A 17125-nucleotide genomic window follows, 5' to 3' on the forward strand; every position below is an offset into this window, starting at 1 on the left:
TCTGCCATTTTTACTTCTGCCATTATTACCTCTGCCATTTTTAACAGGCACCATTCAAACATGAGGATTCGTCCTACCCACATCTATTTCCCCCTTAAAATAAAATGATATATAGTTGAAATCATAATCACACATACCTTTGATGAACCAGCCATTTCCATCCATGGCTCGTCAGATATCTTTAGCCCTTGATCCAACTGAAAATAAATCACAACGTAATGTAAGAAATCAAGATTTCTATATATTTTCCACGTAACACGCCAACATTACAGTAAGGAGGGGCAAAAGAAAACCTGTACTGACTTCTGAAAGAGGTAAATATCTTTTTACATAGTTTAAAAAAGAATTACCTCCACAATCATTGCGGGACAACAAAAATATCAAAGTCCTGACTTAAGCCAAATATAATTTCGCAAATTCTATTACCCCATATATTTAATAATTAATAACATTTGATAGAGTGTATCCTTAACTCCACTTTTCTTTTTTTGAAACAAGCACGAGAGTTGATACACCTCATTGTGTTCTTTTACAAACCTTTCTTTTCAATGTAGGATCCTCTGTTGTATCATCGGCCATCTCTGCTGTGCAACTTATATTCTGCATGAAATATGAAAATAGAATTCCAGTGTATGATTTTTTTAATCGCCTTGATTTTATATCCTAGACATCCTTTAGATATTTGTTGAAAAAGCTCAGAAATGTTGCAGATAAAAAAGGTTGATTTGAAGACGGTCTTCTATTTCATGTACAAAATACTATGAATTTGAATTTATTAATAAAATCCTTCACTTGACATGAAAATTTTTATTATATGACAATGATAACATTGAATAATCATAACATTATGTCATATATACAACAACAATATATCAATAACTTTATCACTTAATAATTTTTTTTTTCAAAAACTGTATGTAAAAATAAGTATGTAAATGTATACTTATAAGAAAGTATACTACTAATGGCTACAGCTGAGATTTGAGTATACAGTGCGTCCCACAAAAAAGAAACCGAGATTTATCGATGATTTATCATAACTTAATCACAAATACAATAGCCAAATGACCTACCATTGTAAAGCTTAGAATTCCCTCTTTCATCTGAAAGTACTTAGATTATTCCTAATTCACGCATGAGTGAGCAAAAACAATTTGAAGAGGGGATATCAAAAAGTCATTTGGCGGGCTATATCTGGGTCTCAAAAAGAAAACCACATTTTTAAAAAGTTCAATATCTGCCCTTTAATTTGATACCTCAATTACAGAAAATGGTCAAGAAATAACAAAGTTGTGATTATTTGAGATAAGGCTTGATTTTCAATAATTTCATAAAATTAAGAGGTTCCCCATGCTAGCGTTCAAACTCACTTGACACTCCGTTTTGTTGACGATCAGCCATGCATTAAGTCTTTTGTTAACCATGCGATAGCTTCTGTGGGAAACCGGTGAAAACACGTTTATTTAATGAAATTATGGAAATACAAGCATTGTTTCGAGGGAACATAACTTTTTTACTTCTTGACCATTTTTTGTGATTAAGGTATGAAATAAAAGAGCAGATATTGAACTTATTAGGCATGTGATTTTCTTTTTGAAATTCAGATAGCCCCCGCCAAATGAGTTTTTGGCATCCTTTCTTCAAATTGTTTTTGCTCATTCATGCGTGAATGAGGAATTATCTAAGTAATATAAGATAAAAGAGAAGATTCTAAGCTTTACATGGTTGGTCATTTGTCTATTGTATTTGTGATTAAGTTATGATAAATCTTCGCTTAATCTCGGTTTTTTTCTGGGACGCACTGTATATTGATCCAAACAGGGACATTTTATTGACCATTTTTTCCAGGGATTCATGAAACATATTTCAGCTTAGCCGTCTAATGGGATCACCAAGCACATGTTTTCCTTTCTTTGTGTTTAGAATTACATCTAAACACACGAAACTCTTTTGTTTTTGTAGTATTATAATAATGAACGTGATACGTATCTCACTAATCAAATATTGCTAGCGCAAAGCGTAAGTTGTAAATTGTAACATTTTGACCTAAATTGGGCATTCTAAGGCTTGTTTTTAGGAATTCATTAAGACGATGCAGGGGCCGAGGAAGCGGGGGATGGGGCTTCAGCCCCCCACTTTTTCCAAAAACCGTGTACAAAAACGTAAAAATTACCATATGATTGTGATTTTTTGCATGGTCATCCCCCTCTTTTTGCTCAGCTCCCCCCCCACCCCACTTTGAAAACCGTTCTGCGCCCTCCGCAACACGAATTTCACTATAACCAAATGATGCGAGTGCGAACAGAAAAAGGGCATTTTAAGGACTGTGTTTAGAAATTCATGAATAATATTATTAAACAATAATATACGATTTGTATAGCGCACGTATCCACCTTGGTAGGTGCTCAAGGCGCTCCTATATTATCTCGGCTAAGCAAGTCTACCGATTCTGGTGCGCACAGCTTTTTGAGGAATTACTTCCTGCCGATACCCATTTACCTCACCTGGGTCGAGTGCAGCACAGTGTGGATAAATTTCTTGCTGAAGGAAAACACGCCATGGCTAGGATTCGAACCCACGACCCTCTGTTTGACAGGAGCGAGTCAGAACCACTAGACCACGACGCACCCACGAAAAGCAAACATATTTCACCAGTCCGCTAATCGAACTGAAAATGTTTTATATCCATACATAAAAGCCCCCTCACACCTAACATAATTGCCTAAAATATGCCTTGCGATGGCTGGCGAAAGGCATTTTTTATCGTTTTCAATCGTAACTAATAGTAAATCATATTTACCCTTCGTGTTTGGGTTCGTACACCTTTCGTACAGCTGCGATTATTGAAATTCGCAAGGAAATTTTGAACATGTTTAAAATTTTCCGACGAATTGAAAAATCGTTGGTCATCTGTTTGAATTCGCAACTCTTATTTAGTCTGCAGTAATCGTTCCTTTATCGTTCGTGTGTCATTGTCCCGCATAGTCCCTCATAGCGCTTTTGACAAAGTGGACCGATCTCGAAAGAACCCAAACGAAGCAGCACGATGACAAAAACATACAAGAACGCCCAATTTATTCCCTCGTCTTCGTTTCTAAGCGCACGCTATATCAAACCATTGCTCACTGTTGCTCGTCTTATTGGGTTATATCAACCCTTCTAGACGGGTCAATATATGACAAAAAATAGCCTTACCCGGAACAAACTGCAACAAAAGATTTTTCAACGGTATTTTGTACTATTTGACCGATGGAATAACATACTAAAAATCTACCAAAATCCGCATCCGGGAAAGTGGATATTTTCAAGGTGGCGTCCAAGATGGCCGCCATTTACTGAAAATGGATACAACTGACACACTATCCACCCTAGAATCCTATTTCGGTCTATATTCCATGGTCTGGGGGTACAAAAATTTATTTAGGCTAGAAAGAATTATAAGCCCTCCAGTGTACCTGGCAAATCCAAGATGGCGCCTAAAATGGCTGCCGTGGGCTGAAAATCCACAATACATTTAATCTTTTTTTTATTCAATGGTTTTAAGGGTGAAATAGTACTTTGAAACAAGTTACAAGGACAGCCAGTGGTCTGGTGTGTCCAAAAATCCAAGAATGCTTCCAAAAATGGAGTTTAAAATGGTTGTTGATAAATAAAATGGACATAGTTCATTTCATATCCGCCTGGAACATAATGATTTTGGCGTCTAGACCATGATTTCAATGGTCAAATAAGACATTGGGACAAGTTACAAGGACAGTCAGTGGTCCAGTATGTTAAAAAATCCAAGATGGCTTCCAAAAATGGAGTCGAAAATAGTTTGCTCAATGTTTGGAAATATGATTTTTTTCTATACCATGGTTAAATGGGTCAAATAATACATTGGGACAAGTTACAAGGACAGTCAGTGGCCTGATCGGTCAAAAAGTTGGTTTCCAAAAATTGATTCTAAATTGATTGCTGCTACTTAAAACGGACATAGCTTATAGTCTAGGAGATAGAAGGCTTTATTCAGAATTTTTGGTGGGGAAGGTTTGACAAGTTTATCCGGGTTAAAATTGTGCGCTGATCCCAAAAATGTCACTCTTATTGACCGTACTCACGCCATTTTGCTATTTTGGCCATTTTTTGACCAAAAATGACCATTTTGACCACTCTTTGGAAAATGGTCCCTTTACAGACTGCTTTTGTAGCCACATGCAATTAAAAGGATCTATCTTACGTAAAAATGCACCCAGATTCAAGATAAAGTGGTTTCATTTGCCAAATCACAATAGAAGTGGTCATTTTGGCCATATTTTGGCCAAAAATGACAATTTTCATGATTTTTTGGTCCGAAATGTGTTACAAATATTGATCAGAGCTACGATTGGATGTCTTTAGAAATCCACATTTATTTTCAAAATGTGTGCTAGATCATAACAATCAACCTCATGTAATTTATTCTGTCAGTTTTGACTTGTGAAGGTAATTTTGGGTACTTTAGACATAACTGACCATTCGCGCAGTTTTCCATTATTACCTGTTCAAATATGCAGGAATTTGAGGTCTTCATCGTGTTCTATCTTCTTCCCATATGAAAGGCAAATCCATTCAAAAGTCCATCTTGTGTAAAATGTGATGCTGATTCCAAATATATCAGTCTTAATGGCCGAATATAACAGCTTAAGGTCATTTTGGCCACTTATGGTCCTAAAAATGACCAATGACATCAGTTCAATTCATCCAAATATACTTTGAATGTTACCAGAATCGTTACAAGGGGATACTGCGACGCCTAACATTGGTGTATTAATCCTTTAAATTGAACATCTAAAACGTATTTTGACCTCATGCAATTTATTCCATCAGTTTGGACCTATGAGGGTCACTTTAGACATAACTGACCAATCACGCAGTTTTGCATAATAAACTGCTCATAGGCACTGAGGAATTTGAGATCTTCAGCGTGTTTTATCTTCTTCCCATATAAAATGGAAATGCATTCAAAGGTCCATCTTGTATAGAATATTATGCTGATTCTAAATATATCAGTCTTAATGACCCTATTTAACGCCTTATGGTCAATTTGGCCACTGACCAATCTATTTTGTGCAATTTTGCATAATAGCTGTGCAAAACGGCTGGAATTTGATCTTCAGCGTGCTTTATCTTTCTCCTTTATAAAATGGGAATGATGCATAGGTCGTTCTTGTGTAGAATTTCATGCTGAATCTCAATATGTCAGACTTAATGACCTCAATTGACAGATTATGGTCATTTTGGCCACTTTTGGCCCCCCCCCCCAAAATGACCAACACCATCTGTTCAATACTTCAATTTATCCAAAAATTCTTCGAATGTTACCAGAATCGTAACAAGGGTGTGCTGTGACACCCAACACTGGTGAATGAATCCTTAAAATTGAACATCCCCAAAGTTGACTACCTTGGTCATTTTGGCCACCTTGGCCCCCTGGCCAGCCCTGCTCGTTGTGTATAGTAATTCAGGCTATATCGAACATGGTGAGGAGAAATCTTGGAATGTCTTAAGTACCCCAAATGACCCTCATAGGTCAAAACTGATGGAATAGATTACATAAGGTCAACTTGAGATGTTCAATTGAAAGGATTAACACACCAATGTTATGTGTCGCAGCACACTCTTGTAACGATTCTGGTAACGTTCGGAGTATTTTGGGGTAAAATGAACTGATGTCATTGGTCATTTTGAGGGCCATAAGTGGTCAAAATGACCATAAGCTATTGAATAGGGTCATTAAGACTGGTATACTTGGAATCAGCATAAAATTCTACACAAGATGGACATTTGAATGCATTCTCATTTGATAAGGGAAGAAGATAAACCATGCTGAAGAGCTCAATTTCCTGCCTATTTGAACAGGTAATAATGGAAAACTGCGCGAATGGTCACTTATGTCTAAAGTACCCAAAATGACATTCACAGGTCAAAACTGACAGAATAAATTACATGAGGTTGATTGTTATGATCTAGCGCACATTTTGAAAATAAATGTGGATTTCTAAAGACATCCAATCATAGCTCTGATCAATGTTTGTAACACATTTCGGACCAAAAAAATAATGAAAATTGTCATTTTTGGCCAACATATGGCCAAAATGACCACTTCTATTGTGATTTGGCAAATGAAACCACTTTATCTTGAATCTGGGTGCATTTTTACGTAAGATAGATCCTTTTAATTGCATGTGGCTACAAAATTCCAATTAAAGTGTAAGCATGATGATTTGTGCTGACATTCTCAGAAGAAGGGACTAAATTTCACTTTTCTATCATATGTTTCGTGGATCATACTTTAGTATGTAGAAGTATGTGAATGACTTTACCTTCCAGGGATGTTTTACTGTTTCGAAGCCACTTCTGTTGACTATTATCAGTGAAATACAAATTGGCTTTCAACCATTTTGGAGTCCATATTTTGTGCTTCAGTCCCACTTGCTCAGTTTGATGTGGTTTCTACCTGATTTTGTCCAGCTTTAGTAGATGTCCAGATGTATGTACTCAGGTGAACTCTGTGCTTCTTTGTTTGTGTCACATCTACATTGTCTACTCATCTATTCATCGGTGTTATCTTCAAACAATGTACTCGATTCACCAGTGCTATCTTCAGGAGATGAATTCTATTCATTAGTGCTATCTTCAGGAGACCAATTATCCAACAGTCCATTGTTACACTTCTAAGCAACCATGGCTGACAATGAAGCACCAATCACCAGAGCACGAGCAAAAGAACAAATTGTTAACTCAACATTGATACAAGAAATTGTGAAAGACATTATACAAAATGATCGCTTTACAAGTCTTGTTGAAGAATCGGTTAACAAAAGGATGAATGAAATGGAAGTCGCAATAGAAAAGCAAAAGGCTGAAATATTTGATTTACAGAATTCCAATGAGAGTAAGTCTAAGGAAATCTCAAAGCTGAGAGAAAAGGTAGAAATCCAACAAACACAAATACAAAGACTTGATAACTTGACAAACAAACAGGAGCAATACTCCAGAAGAAATTGTTTGAGGCTATTCGGATGCACTGAAAGGAAAGGTGAAAACACTGACAAAATAGTAATGGACTTAGTAACAGGCGTATTGAAGGTTGATCTCACTCTTGATGATATAGAGAGAAGCCACAGAGTAGGGAAGCGGAAGGAGGAGACAGGAGGAAAAGTTGCACCAAGAGGGATCATCATCAAATTTAAGTCATACCGGAAAAGACAAGAGGTACTAGCTCATCGGAGAAAACTCAAAGGAATGAAGAAATCTCTGGTAGAGGACTTGACGCAGAGAAATCAAGAACTTCTTAATCGCGTCAAAAGAGCTAGTCCTGTCGTCATGGACGCCTGGAGTGCAGATGGTCGCATCATCGCGGTACTGACATAGACTGATGGTGATGGTAAGCATCTGAAACGAGTAATTCAAAGCGTCGAACAAGTAAAATCTCTCAACAAATAAGAACTGGAAGCAAAGTGAGCTTTAAGTCTGACTGAATAAACTTCAACATTTTGTTGTTCCTGGAAGGATACTTATTCACCATATAATTGTATTTATATTTCTTTGCGAACTGATCATTAACTGTTCTATTTATCTTGACATTGTTGTTGTTTTTTAATATTTACATTGTTTTGTTGGTTGTGGCTTTTTTTTTTTTTTTGCTTTTCTTTGTGATTTTTTTTTTTTAATCCTATATATCACACTGTGTGGCTTGAACTTCAAAATGTATTGTAATTTTAGAAAACACTTGCAGCAGTATATCCATAATTATCTTACCATCTCTTACTATGATGATGTCAGATAGATTTCCTTTTGAGTCCCCCTATATAACCCCCAATGAATTAAATACTAGTAAACATTCAAATAAGGAAAACCTCTCCATGATTCATATAAATTGTAGGAGCCTTAAGAAAAATTTTAATTCCCTAAGTATGTATCTTGACTGTTTTGATGATAAATTTTCAGTTATAGGTTTAACTCCTGGCTGAAAGACGGTGACTGTTCTTTTTTAAATATTTATAATTATGCCTTTCTTGCCAAAAACCGTTCTCATAAACGTGGAGGTGGTGTTGGTATTCATATTCGTAATGACATAAGATTTATAAGACGTACTGATCTTGAAATTATAGATGATGCTTTAGAATACATCTGTATGGATGCCCACCCGAGTTACTCATGAGAGTGCGACACTAATTGATAACGTTTTTACCAATGTAAATAGCAATGTCTGTCTCTCGGGAGTCCTTACTTGTGATTTTATTTTTTTTCAAGAGTGCAACATACACAATTCTCCTTACCTAAAACGTGATATAAATTCTGACTCACTTTCACACTTCTGTACAGAATTGGGCAAGCAAGATTGGGGATATATTTATGAGTTAATTGATGTTAATGACAGATTTAACCAATTCTTTAATAGATACAAGGAATTGTATAGTGAATGCTTCCCTTTCAAAGAACATAAATGTAAAGTTAAACAGAATAAACCATGGTTTAATAGCAAACTACGCAAAATGTGTGTGAAGAAACATAATCTGTACCGAAAGTATATTAAAAACCCATCATTATGTAAGAAAAATAAGTATAAGGAGTGCCGAAAAGCTTTCAACACTGAAGTGAGAAAGTGCAAAAGGAAATATTATATAAATAAATTCAATCATTTAAATGGTGACATGAAAAAAAACATGGCAGACAATTAACGAAGTTATGAATAAGCGTAACACCAAGGTGTAATGTACAATGATTAAAGATGATAATGTAACTATAGAAGACACACAAGAAATTGCAAACCGGTTTAATAGCTATTTTAGTACAATAGGATCAAAACTTAATAATGACATGCCTTCAAGTGACATAGATTTTTCATTTTACATGGAAAATAGAGTAAGTAATTCATTATTCATGTCTCCAGTGAGTATTTCTGACGTTATTGATGTCGTTAAATCTTTTAAAATCAACAAGAGTCATGGATCTGATGAAATTAGTATTGAAGTTTTCAAGAAATCTATTTATTTTATCATACATCCACTGTGCATTATTTTTAATTACTTACTAGACTCAGGAATATTTCCTGATCACTTGAAGGTAGCAAAAATAGTTCCGGTCTATAAAAAAGGTGAAAAAGCAATAATATCAAATAATAGGCGAATATTTCTTTTATCTTTTTTTGCTAAAACATTTAAAAAAGTTTTTTATAACTAATTAATAAATTACATTGAAAAAATAATATTTTGTATAAACGACAGTTTGGCTTTAGACAGGGCCATTCAACAAGTTCTGCACTTTTAGAATTTACTACTTATCTTGCCAGTGTTTTTGAGCAGAGAAAGCATTTAATTGGATTTTTTTTAGATCTGTCGAAGGCATTCGACTGTATTGATCATGCAATCTTATTGAAAAAATGGAATATTATGGCATAAGAGGAAATATTCACACATGGTTTGGAAGCTATCTTTTTAATAGGAAACGATATGTATATACAGGAAATGTATCATGAAATGATTTTGAATACAGGGGTTCCGCAAGGATCGATCCTCGGCCCGTTGTTGTTTTTATTATTTGTTAATGATTTTAATCATGTGAGTAGCCATTTCCATTCTATTATGTTTCCAGATGATACAAATTTATTAATTTCAGGTAAAAATCTAAATGACACAATTAACACTGCAAATTCTGAACTACAAAAAAATTCATGGATGGTTTTTAGCGAATCGTTTATCAATTAATTTGGAGAAAACAACTTTTATGGTTTTTAAGTCCAAAAATTCTATAACAAATAATCCGGTACCAAAAATTTAAATTGGAAATTGTTTTATTAGAAAGGTAGAACAAACTAAATTCCTGGGAGTACCAATTGAAGAAAAACTTTCCTGGAAAAGTCATGTAAATGACATCTCCTCAAAAATAGCAAAGGCTATTGGTATGATCAACTGTATAAAATGTATTGTTCCTAGAAAAGTACTAGTATTGTTATATAATACAATGATATCACCCCATTTATCATACTGCAATATTGTGTGGGGAAATTGTGGAATAACTATCTTAAATAGACTGTATATGCTCCAAAAGCGTGCAATAAGGGTAATGTGTAATGTTCCACCACTCAGCCATAGCTCTCCTCTTTTTAACAATTTAAATGTTTTAACAATTTTTCAACTTAATAAATTGCAATTGGCAATATTCATGTATTCCTATATTAAAGGTTTATTACCGTCAATTTTCAACTATTTGTTTACCCAAAATAGTGCAATTCATTCATACAGTACTAGGGCCAAGGGGGATATACGTTTACCTTTATTGAAATTGAAGTTCTCAAGAACAACTATTATATTCATGGGTACTAAATGCTGGAATAGTATCCCACTTGAGCTACAAGTATGTCCTACTTTGTCATCATTTAAAAGAAAATATAAATACTATATACTGCAAAATGAAAATTAATAGATTTTTATAGAAACATGCTACAGTGTGTCAGTCTCTCCTGCTTACTATGCAATCTCATTTTCATTTCCTTTACAGTCTCTTCTCCTAACTCTTTCTCTTTCTATCTTGGCTTTGACATCTCTTCATGAAAATATGTTTAATTTGTATTTTAATTGTATGGGAATACCCTCGATAAACCCCCGTGGCTTTTGGTGTTTCCACCATATTTCAATTTGTTATGTATTTTTTATATGTATGTAAATTAGCCTTCTCTCACTTTATTTTTTTTATATAGGTGTTTTTTTCTGTATGTAATATAAATGTATATATTCTTGTTTGTGATTTGATGATTATGTCTGTTTTTAATTGAATATGGAAATAAATGAAATGAAAAAATTAAATGAAAAGCAGTCTGTTAAGGGACCACTTTCCAAAGAGTGGTCGAAATGGTCATTTTAGGTCCAAAATTGGCCAAAATTGCCAAAATTGCGCGAGTACGGTCAGTAAGAGTGACATTTTTGGAATCAGCGAAAAATCTTACCCCGGATAAGCTTGTCAAACCTTCCCCACCAAAAATTCTGATTAAAGCCCCCTATCTCCTAAACTATTATTTCATATCGACATGGGAGATGCGATTTTGGTGTCTAAACCACTGGTTTTAGGGCCAAAATATAATATAATGGTAGGTTTTAAGGCCAGACAGTGGTCTGGTATGACCAAAAATCCAATATGGCTTCTAAAACTTGATTCTATAATGGCTGTTGATACTTAAAAGTGGCATAGCTCGTTTTAAATCCGCCTGTGAGATATGATTTCGGTGTCTAAACTATGGTTTCAAGGATTAAATTATATATTAGGACAAGTCAATGGCAGTCAGTGGCTTAGTATGTCCAAAATTACATAAAGGCTTCCAAAAATGTGGTAAAAAATGTCTGATGTTACTTATATAAGGACATAGTTTGTTTAATATCTGTCTGCTGGGTGTTTCATAAAGCTGTTCGTAAGTTAAAAGCGACTTTAAGAACGACTGGTGATCCTTTCTTGTGGTAACTATACAACATTCATTGTTCATAGGTGATAGCTTAGCGCGTAAGAAAGGTTCACCAGTCGTCCTTAAAGTCGCCCTTAAATTTATGAACAGCTTTATGAAACACCCTCCTGGGGAATATGAGTTTGGTGTTAAAAGCATGGTTTAAAAAGGTCAAGTAATACACTAGGGTAAGTTACAAGACCAGTCAGTTGTCTGTATGTTAAAAAATCAAAGATTACTTCAAACAAGTGGAATGCCTCTGGCCGTCTCACCTGCATCACGCGATTCAATATAGCAGCAGTGCTGATTTTGAAAACTACTATAACTCGCACAAGATGTTCAGTGATACTTGGTTACTCTTATTTCCACGTTTTATGAACTAGACCAATACACTTATAGAGATATGATGGCAATTCAACAAATACCCCCAACGTGGCCAAAGTTCTTTGACCTTACATGACCGTTGACCTTGATCATGTGACCTGAAACTCGCACAGGATGTTCAGTGATACTTGATTACTATTATGTCCAAGTTTTATGAACTAGACCAACACACTTTCAAATTTATGGCTGTAATTCAACAAATACCCCAATTTGGCCAAAGTTCATTGACCCTAAATGACCTTTGACCTTGATCATGTGACCTGAAACTTGCACAGGATGTTCAGTAATACTTGATTACTATTATGTCCAAGTTTCATGAATCAGATCCATAAACTTTCAAAGTTATGATGGTAATTCAACAGATACCCCCAATTCGGCCAAAGTTCATTGACCCTAAATGACCTTTGACCTTGGTCATGTGATGTGAAACTCATGCAGGATGTTCAGTGATACTTGATTAACCTTATGTATAAGTTTCATGAACTAGGTCCATATATTTTCTAAGTTATGATGACATTTCAAAAACTTAACCTTAGGTTAAGATTTTGATGTTGATTCCCCCAACATGGTCTAAGTTCATTGACCCTAAATGACCTTTGACCTTGGTCATGTGACATGAAACTCAGGCAGGATGTTCAGTAATACTTGATTAACCTTATGGCCAAGTTTCATGAACTAGGTCCATATACTTTCTAAGTTATGCTGTCATTTCAAAAACTTAACCTCAGGTTAAGATTTGGTGTTGACGCCGCCGCCGCCGCCGTCGGAAAAGCGGCGCCTATAGTCTCACTCTGCTATGCAGGTGAGACAAAAATGGGGTGTAAATTTACTGTTGCTGTTTAAAAGTATGCATAGTGTATTATAAATACACTTTGGAGGTATGATTTTGCTGTCTATACTAGAGTTTACAGGGTCAAGCAATACATTGGGTTAAGTTGAAAGGACAGGGCGTTTCATGAAAGGACTTGTCGGACGTTTTATCCGACAAGTCCCATTTTATCCGACAACTTTTATTCGTCCGACAACTTTCCATTTCATGAAACTTTGTTGGATGAAAAATCCGACAAGTGCTCTAATTTGATCCGACAATTATCTTGAATTTGGTCGGTCACCCTTTACCTACCGACAAATGCCAATTTCATCCTACAAGTCAAAATTTCATCCGACAAGTCCATGACAACCAAGATGGCGTTGGTGAATGCTGTGGTTGGAGCCGCTCTGCATAGGGAGCGTGTTTTTCGGGACAGATCAAATCCTTTCGAACTGTACGATGACACAGATATGTTCAGGAAGTACCGGTTTACCCGAGATGGTGTAAGCTTCATCATTGATTTAATTGGAAATGAATTAAAACACAGTACGAAAAGAAGCAATGCACTGACGCCATCACTGCAAATTTTTGTAGCTCTACGGTTCTTTGCCACAGGATCTGTGCTGGATAGTTCAGCCACTATCCACGGTTGCAGTAGGGCAACAGCATCGAGACTAGTAATAAGAAGGGTGACACTTGCTTTGTGCTCAAAAAGAGATGAGGTAAGCTCTTGATTGTCCTTTTCTATAAATTTAGATCTAGGCCTAGGACCTACTTCTAACTTAGTAGTACGGTAAGGCCTAACGTTACGGCGTCGTCGAGACAGTCTAACTTTGGCCATCATCATGACATGAATAAAAAAAAGTTTAACGTTAGGCCTGTTAGGTCTAAGTTATTATTATAGCGGGTTCCTAAAATATTGAAAAGTCGTGATCCTGAGAGCAAGATTAATATAATGTATTTCATTCATTTTAAATCAAATCAACCTATTATTTCTTTTTCTTTCAAGTCGATATGGGGGAAAGAAGAGTGCGATGGACCATCGATCGATCGCATGATCGCACTCACTCACTACTCGTTGCACCGCACAGCCTTCACCTCAGTCCCATACATACCAAATATTGTTGGCGATTGTATGTCGTCTGCAAACACAAAACAACTCGCTCACTAACCCAGAGAGCTCCAGCCCGCGTAGCGGGCTGGAGCCCAGACGCTCAGTGTGCAAACGGGCATTCAGGTGAGAGTACCGTGAAGTTTGGTCAAAATAATTTTGATAATACATAATTAAAACAGAAATTAAGCACTTACCACGATTGTATGGATGATAGTCTAACGAGTGGCAGTTTCCTGACATCGAGGCACAGACTGGAACCTCAAAAAACGATCAGTTCTGTCGCGGTGGCTCTCCTTCTTTCAAAATTCATAGCAAAATGGCCGTTCGAGAGGGTGTAGGGCGCATGCGCGAATTTGACAAAGTCTATATGCGCTAGTGCTATACTAGCCTCGGTCTCGATCGGCCATTTTGTGTTGAATTCTGAAAGAGGAGAGCTACCGCGACAGAACTGATCGTTTTTTGAGGTTCCAGTCTGTGCCTCGATGTCAGGAAACTGCCACTCGTTAGACTATCATCCATACAATCGTGGTAAGTGCTTAATTTCTGTTTTAATTATGTATTATCAAAATTATTTTGACCAAACTTCACGGTACTCTCACCTGAATGCCCGTTTGCACACTGAGCGTCTGGGCTCCAGCCCGCTACGCGGGCTGGAGCTCTCTGGGTTACTCGCTCACTTGTATTACTGTACGTCCATGTCTGCAAGACTGCAGCTGTTTGTGTCCAAATATTTCACGTTAGATAAAAACAGTTGATATGCCTAGAGATCTATATTACTTACATCAGTTTATGAACATTTTGGAAGGTTATTCTTCAATTAAGCCGAAGTACTATTACACTCAGGAAACTGAAGACTATCGTGACCACAACTGATAAAGTCTGTGTACATTTTGTCCAGGGTTGTTTACACATGGTCGACGGTCGGTCGAAAGCTGGCGGCATTTCGAAGAATATTTCAATGTTGTTTCGGTCCGCAGTGGAATACTTCAGAAATAATGATAAAAATTATTTTTAAACAAATCCTGTGGCTGCCGCCCTTTATCCCAGATAAACGGACGGAGTTTCGGCTAAATACTCTCACTCCAAAAGAAATATATTCACAGACTTTAGTGTGGCTTATGTGGAACTTTATTCCGTCATCCCACGGTCCAAAATCCGAGATAAAATACTGAAAACAAAACAGATACATATATACATTTTTAACTTACACATTCAAACAATCCACAAATGGTTGTACTCTACTAGTGAAACAATTCAAAGATAGAACTATATAATTATGTAAATAATGACTATAAATACAGAGAACATACTATCAGAACTCTAATAATTATCATGTAGTAGGATATGTTACTCCTATAAAACCAAATTTCACTATACTACCAAGGAACATATAGCTCAATCATTGTACTAATTGTATGACTAACCATACGTAGGTATAACTCCAATAAGATCCTTAAAAGTAAATATGATATCCAAATCTATCCGAATATATACCATAGCATAGAAAGATAAGACAAAGTGTATATACCAAAATAAGTATATGATTAAAGAAAGAAGCTAAAGTATAATCATATTATAAATCTATATATTCTTATATCTTGGTCTAAACTATCAGAAAGATATAGAGTAAAACTTAAAAGCAATCTTACCAATTGGAGGCTATAAGACAACTACACTTGGTTGCAATCAATGCGAGAAATATCTTGACGGTCAACTGGAGTTCTCTCTTCTATGTATTTGCTATGAACTGAAGTTACTTGGCTTTTTGCATCTTTATTTATAGGTTCTGAAATTCTGGTCAAGCCATGCAGACTGCTCATTAGACAGTCTAATTAAAAGTTACAAGGAAGCTGGTACTGCCCAGCACTCTACACAGAACAAAACAATGAACTTGACCATTCCTATACAAATTATAACAATACAGGGTGGCCCTAAGGTTCGCTCTATTGTATTAGCTTTCTGTACCTATACTTTAACATATAACCTGCCCTATGGGATTTCATGTAGAAAGAGATTAAGAAAATGCTAGAGTGCGAAAAGAGAAACCTAGTGGAATATGAATTTAAACAACATAATATCAAAATATATACAGCATTAAAATTGCATAGAACTCACTGCACACTGCTGCAGTGACAAATCCTGGGAGGTGGATACACCTAATTTTGTACCTGCATGCCTTTTTTATCTTGTGTTTTAATGACGACATATCTCAAACAAATGCATATTTCTCTACAAATCATTTGTATAATTGGTTTCTCATAAGACAATACAAATTGAAATACAGCATTTATTTCTCATGAACAATGGTATAATCCACAACCCTAGCTTTCAAGCATTATTTGTTGGGTATGCTAATTTTGGAAAGATTAAAAATCGCCTTCAGTTGGTAATAATTAAAGACCCCTTTTCCTTGGCTTGTCAATTTTTTCTAGGTTGACAGAAATCAATTTTATTCTATGAATATGAAAAACGAAGACCCCCTTTTGGGGGTTCTCACAATTTTCATTTCCCCTTCTTTTTTATTTAGACGGGGTGGGGTGGCACAGTTAGCCAAAATTGAGTGGCCCGACTTATGTAGGCCTATGGGGTAAAAAAATTAAACCAGCAAAGTGAACTAGCAAAAATTTTGACATTTAGATATAAATCAATTTTTTGATGCATTTTGACACAATAAAAAAAAAATTTCACCCTTCTTCCTTCTCTTTTTTTCTACCCTTCTTTTGATCATGAAACTTCTGGGGTCCATGGCCCCAAGACCTTATATTTAGGTCAATGGGGAGGTGGGTAGTCATTAAGAATAAAGTCTTAATCAAATACTGGATTTGTTTTCCAGCAGTACTTTTTACCTCTTTTTATTGATCTATCATTTAAATTTTAAAGACTCTTGTCTGATTGTTTTCCTTTTATACCCTCTATTAAATTATTGGGAGGGGAGGGGTGACAATACAGGCCATATCCCCTAAATTATTTGGGGGGACATATCTCCAACCTCCCTCTGGATCGACGCCTATGATGTCGATGATGATGGCGAAAGTGATGATCATGATTGATGTTGATGATGATTGATTATAAACCTATCCCGGCTCAATGTTAGATCAATTTCGATATGTTGGATAATTAAACAAAAAACATTTTACTGGTTAACGATGCTATTTCTCGAATTGAGCATTAATTTCTAATATGAATTGAGAAATACTGGTCAGTTATAATTAGAGAAGGTAGAAGCAAGATAACTAGAGAAATAAGTGAACAGGCAGTGGGGAAAAATATTCTCAATAGCCCTTTATGAAAAAGATAGTTTTATATTTGGATTTTAGCATTAGAGATAATATATGTGGCCCACCAACATTGGTGGATC

At 35.8% G+C, this 17125-nt stretch overlaps 1 protein-coding gene across 16 annotated transcripts in view; it reads right to left on the reverse strand.

The window, feature by feature from the left end:
- The window catches only part of LOC135155203 (uncharacterized), a 58138-nt gene extending 42614 nt beyond the window's left edge, over positions 1-15524 (reverse strand). For 14 of the 16 annotated variants that reach the window (XM_064104094.1, XM_064104095.1, XM_064104092.1 and 11 more), the window contains exons 1-6: positions 15417-15524; positions 14549-14935; positions 7222-7416; positions 6345-6709; positions 538-600; positions 138-197 (exon numbers count right to left, since the gene is read on the reverse strand). In XM_064104094.1, coding sequence (XP_063960164.1) covers positions 138-197; positions 538-579 — 102 coding nt within the window. In that variant the 5' untranslated portion in view covers positions 580-600; positions 6345-6709; positions 7222-7416; positions 14549-14935; positions 15417-15524. Of the gene's footprint in view, positions 1-137; positions 198-537; positions 601-6344; positions 6710-7221; positions 7417-9058; positions 9111-14548; positions 14936-15416 lie in introns of all 16 variants that reach the window. The other 2 variants (XM_064104083.1, XM_064104082.1) reach the window with 2 other exon arrangements.
- Between the last annotated feature and the right edge of the window lie 1601 nt (positions 15525-17125).

This window comes from Lytechinus pictus, chromosome 8, assembly GCF_037042905.1.
Source record: "Lytechinus pictus isolate F3 Inbred chromosome 8, Lp3.0, whole genome shotgun sequence".
Taxonomy (NCBI): Eukaryota; Metazoa; Echinodermata; class Echinoidea; order Temnopleuroida; family Toxopneustidae; genus Lytechinus; species Lytechinus pictus.